Genomic DNA, 5,091 nt, shown 5'->3' on the forward strand with positions numbered 1-5,091 from the left:
GCAGAGCGTTGCTTTAATGTGTGTGATGGCCTTCGCTTAAATAACCTACACAGCAGAAATTGTTGCAAACGTGTAAAATCATGCATATTTGGCTGCAAAGCCCTCAAGCCTTTCACGCTGGAGGCTAATATGTGAAACAGGCCACATGTTGCCATCTAATTATAACAAAGATCTGATTAATAGTCAAGAATTTGCACATTTTTTCATGTTTCCATTTATATTAACTTATGCTGTTCGCCACAAGCAGACCTCTCACTGGCTTCTCATCTCTTTGAGGCAAAAGTGACAAACTAGCAAGGTGATGTGCCACTTACTCATCAGCATGCTAAAGTCACTTTCTCACACTGACTGCGTGTTCAAAGGTGACTCAGAGGATATTGTGAAATGCTACAGTGATGGGATTCAGTGAATCTTCAGTTCGGACTGGAGCAATGCTTTGGACTCGCTGTTGCTGAACTGTTGGTGGAAGGATTTAAACTTCTCAAAAAAAGCAAAATGCAGCTCAACAAGTGGTGCGATTGTGCAACTTGGACTCTGTGACTACCCACACATGTTCTTGCATTGTGGACAAAGGAGGGGGAGAATGCCAGGGATGAATAACTGGTCTGTCTCTTTCATTGATTTCCCTTGAAAGCGAAAAGTGAAGAGAGAACTCCTGGAGGCTCCGCTGAATAGCCTTTTTTCAATCCAAATCCTGAGAAGGCGCGGGCTCTCTATGGGCAACAAATTTACTGAGTAGAGCAACTCAGACTGCTTAATTTGAATATGTTGAGCTTGTGGGTAAATACTAATCGGAGGCACCTTTCCACAAAAGAACACAAAGAAAGATTTGAGACTGTTGTCCTTTTGCATTCTGCACATTATTTCTGTCTTCCTTGTTCTTTGGCCACATTGCCTACATGTGTGGCCAAGATGTCCCTCACCCGTATCACCTGCTCCAGCCTCATATCACACATACCAGCGGCGCTATCTCTGCCAAATACCGTAGCAATTCAACAACGTAAGTCGGTAAGGGGGAGTGGTTATGCAGGCGTAATGTAGGCGTACCCCTCCGAATAACAGCTGACACTCAAAAACCGAGAGGACGCTCCGGCTACGAACCACAGCACAGAGGAGGCGCTCCGGTGAAGTTGCACCCTGGTCGGAGGCAAGTTTTTACGCGCTCGGGGTAAAAAAGGAAACACCACAAACACGGATCACATACCTGCTTCTGTGGACGCGTCCGTGCTGTGCGCAGAGATAGCTCCAAGCCTCACGAAATGAAACCGAGCGGACGATTGTAGTTTTTTTTTTTAAAAAAGGTAAGGAGATCTTCCGCTTTGGAATGCCAGGGGAAGGTAGATTTACTGCCGTAATATACTGTAATAAAAAACAAACAAACACAAGAGCAGGCGCTAAACGAGGCAGTTTTTGTTCGCATATTTTTCTAAGTTGTCCGTTTTAGCTGTGCAGGATGTAATTTGGCAGAACTGACTTCACCTGTTTTTTAATTTCCTGCAGCTAATAACCAGTTTGACCTCTTTGACGTCTTTTTTTATATATATATAAAGGCACATGCTTTCAGAATTTAACTGGTATTTCATTTCATCTTTATGGATTGAAACCCATCAGCTGTAGAGATTCAAACCATTTAAAATTCAGTGTATCTGCGTTTTATTATCAAGGCAATTCGTGTATTTTATGCCATTAGAGGCTTAAGTTAATGACTGTGATACGTATTTGTTTTAATGACGTGAATAAAACACTGTAGCTGAATATTTGTGGTTTGCAGAGATTGCAGGTTGGAATTTAATTCCTTCAATAGCCGTAAATGATGCAAAGCCTAAAACTAATGGAATTATGGAGTTCTGTTAGATATTCTAAATATGCTAAATATTCATTGGGTCTGTTTTTCCCTTGCAGTTACTGCTGCTGGCAGAGAAGAGGCACTTTTTCCTACTTTTCAGTCGGACCGTTGTCCTCAGGCAGCTGCTCTTTCAATGTGGGATACAGTTTTGGTGCTTTCGCCAGGCTGAAATCCTCCAGGGTCAGGACCTCCCTCATGGCAGCCTTACTCCTCGGGCTGCTGCTTTTTGCAATGCAGTCCCCTCCCCTCCCCTCCAGGCCGATGGCTGACGGGGGTCCACCTTCTCCTCCCACCTCATCGCCCGCTGACAACGGGACCACCAGCCACCCCAACGGGACCCTGCAACAACTTCCTCAGATTATAATCATTGGCGTGAGGAAGGGGGGAACGCGGGCGCTGATTGAGATGCTCAGTCTCCACAGTGCGGTGGCGGCTGCTCAGAACGAGGTGCACTTCTTTGACTGGGAGAGCCACTTTCAGAAGGGCTTGCCTTGGTACCTCAGCCAGATGCCCTACGCTTTCCCTGACCAGCTGACGGTCGAGAAGACGCCGGCGTACTTCACCTCCAGCAAAGTCCCTAAACGCATCCATCAGATGAACCCTGACATCAAGCTGCTGCTCATCCTCAGAGACCCCACAGAGCGGGTGCTCTCGGACTATACCCAGGTCTTTTACAACCGCCTCCAGAAGCACAAGCGCTACCAGCCCATCGAATCAGTGCTAGTGAAGGACGGTGAGATTAACCTGGGATACAAGGCTCTCAATCGCAGCCTGTACTATGTTCACATGCAGAACTGGCTGCAGTACTTCCCCCTAGAGAGCATTCACGTTGTGGATGGGGACGAATTGATCAGGGACCCCTTCCCTGAGATGAAAAAAGTGGAAAGGTTCTTAAAACTGGAGCCCCAGATAAACGCTTCCAATTTTTACTTCAATAAAACTAAAGGATTCTACTGTTTGAGAGACCACGGGCGAGAGAGGTGTTTACACGATTCAAAAGGCAGGGCTCACCCCCATGTGGCTCCTGCCATCCTGCAGAAACTCTACCAGTTCTTTCACGAACCCAACAAGAAGTTCTTTGAGCTGGTTGGTCGAACATTCAACTGGAAGTGAACCTCAGAGTCTAGTAGTTTGGTGTTGGGAGTTGTTTGGGGATAATCTCCACAAGCTGTTTTCCTCACTTACAACGTAGTTGAAGAGACAAAGCTAATGTAAATTTAAACTAAATCTATTTTTATACTAGTATGTTTGTTACAGGAGATTGATGGAGCCAAATATCAGGTCAGACTGCAGTTAAGGACATGCTCTCAGTGCATGTCTTGTTTTTCTTTCTCAAACGCACATTTTACTGTCTGTCTATACTGTTGGAGACATTCACATTCACAGCTGTTCGGCTGATCAAAGCGGACTACTCATTATGACGCTGATTATGACATTCAGACTTTAGACGGCTCCAGTTATGCTACATAAAGATAAGTACCGAGCAGTTTAATATTGTCATGCCTTCTCGTCTCTCTCTACATATAATATGACATTATTAATGTCTGCATTTAAAGCTCTGAAGGACCTTTACCTGCTGCTATGATTTTCTCAGTCACTTTCAGGCACACGGCACACTGATTTATGTATTTGTTCCTTTTGTTCTTTCTTTAAGTAAAGTATAAATGCTGTGTGCACATCATATATGGTTGATCATTACTGTACATATTTTTTTTTAAAAGGTGAAGAATTAATACCATAATAATAAAGATGTATTTTATTTTTAGCATGTCTGATTCTTTTCTTATCCATTTATTATGGATCCGTCTGCCGTGCAGCGGTTTGTTTTCGGTCCTCACCAGCGTTGAGGGTCGAGTCATGTAGCTAACAGCCATGTGTCTGCGCCATGTCACACTTTTTTTCTGAATAAATTCACATGTACAAGAAGTATTAGACATTTTAATCATGCGCTCTCGCCTGCGCTCCTAAAATACTTATGAGACTATCATTTTACATCTTGGCTGTGACTTGAATTTCCTGTCTGTCCAGAAAAAAAAATATTTCCTGTTTCCTGACAATGCTGTTTACTTGATGTTTCTCCTACTGCAACTTCATGTTCAGGGCATTCTAATTTGAATTTTTTGTAAATTCTGCTGTCATAATTCAGGATTAGTCTAAGATAACTGAAAGTGGGCAAATAGGTAAAGTCAGATTTGAGCACAATCCCGACCATGAGAAATCAAAAGAGAAGTTGTTTATGCCCAAGGGTGTGATCTTCTTACTCAGTTTTTAAGCGAGAGGCGAGGCATTATTTATTCAAATCGTATTGCTACTTTGAAAACATCAGCAGCACAGTCTCAAAGACATTAAGCTCTAAAAGCCCACAGTCACTGTTTCATATTTGAATGTGGCCTAGATTTACTCAGGGGCTTATAGGAGCTCTGTAGACAAGAAGTTAACCTCACCGTTAAGTAAAGGCAGACCACAACAATATTTGCATCTCTGTTGTAGATCACAAGTAGACATGCTTGTGGTTTACATATGTTTGTGCTATTGTGATGTTGTCTAGTGGCTTTAGAGCAGAACACATTTGGCTGCAGACGTAGGGGGGTAAGGAGAAATGAGTAAACAGAGTATGTAGAGGTGCAAGATGGAGGCTGATGTCTGCTGTATCACTCAGCAGCTTGGCGTGTGCAGCATATTCTGCTAGTGGTGGTGTTTTGAATGCCTTCTCCAGATGGTCCTCTGGAGAAGGCACATCTGGAGGAACCTGAAGGAATGCAGTAGCTTCACACAAAAACAACAGTGAAGCAGCAGCAGCAATGTCAGTGTCACCTATCTCTGGGTCAAAGGAGGGCAGATGCACCCTCCACACCACAGCCTGCAAAAACATAAACGCATATAACAGTATGTTATGTCAAGCCTTAACTCTAGCCATGAGGGGCATGTGCTTTACCCTTTCACTTTTATTCTATTTTAAAATTCTGCTTCTGCATTACATAATATAGTAATATAATATTTTAATAGATCCTCTCCAACGCCTAATTTGGGTTCTTTCACAAACTGAACAAGAAGTTCTTTGAGCTGGTGGGTCGAAAATTCAAAGCTGTTTTCCTCACTAACAACATAGTTGAAGAGACGAAGCTATTATAACTTTATACTAAATCTATTTTTGTTCTGGTATGTTTGTTACAAGAGAATGATGGAGCCAAATATGAGTTCAGATCGCAGTTCATAAAGTGCACGTCTCGTTTTTCTTTCTCCAA

General features: G+C 43.1%; 1 protein-coding gene across 1 annotated transcript; it reads left to right on the forward strand.

The window, feature by feature from the left end:
- Positions 1-1,108: 1,108 nt before the first annotated feature.
- hs3st1 (heparan sulfate (glucosamine) 3-O-sulfotransferase 1) lies at positions 1,109-4,584 on the forward strand. The gene is made up of 2 exons (XM_084549733.1): positions 1,109-1,301; positions 1,903-4,584. The coding sequence occupies exon 2, from the start codon at positions 2,042-2,044 to the stop codon at positions 2,957-2,959; it is 918 nt and encodes a 305-aa protein (XP_084405859.1). The 5' UTR covers positions 1,109-1,301; positions 1,903-2,041; the 3' UTR covers positions 2,960-4,584.
- Positions 4,585-5,091: the final 507 nt, after the last annotated feature.

Source organism: Chelon labrosus (assembly GCF_963514085.1).
Source record: "Chelon labrosus genome assembly, chromosome: 8".
In the NCBI taxonomy this organism is placed as follows: Eukaryota; Metazoa; Chordata; class Actinopteri; order Mugiliformes; family Mugilidae; genus Chelon; species Chelon labrosus.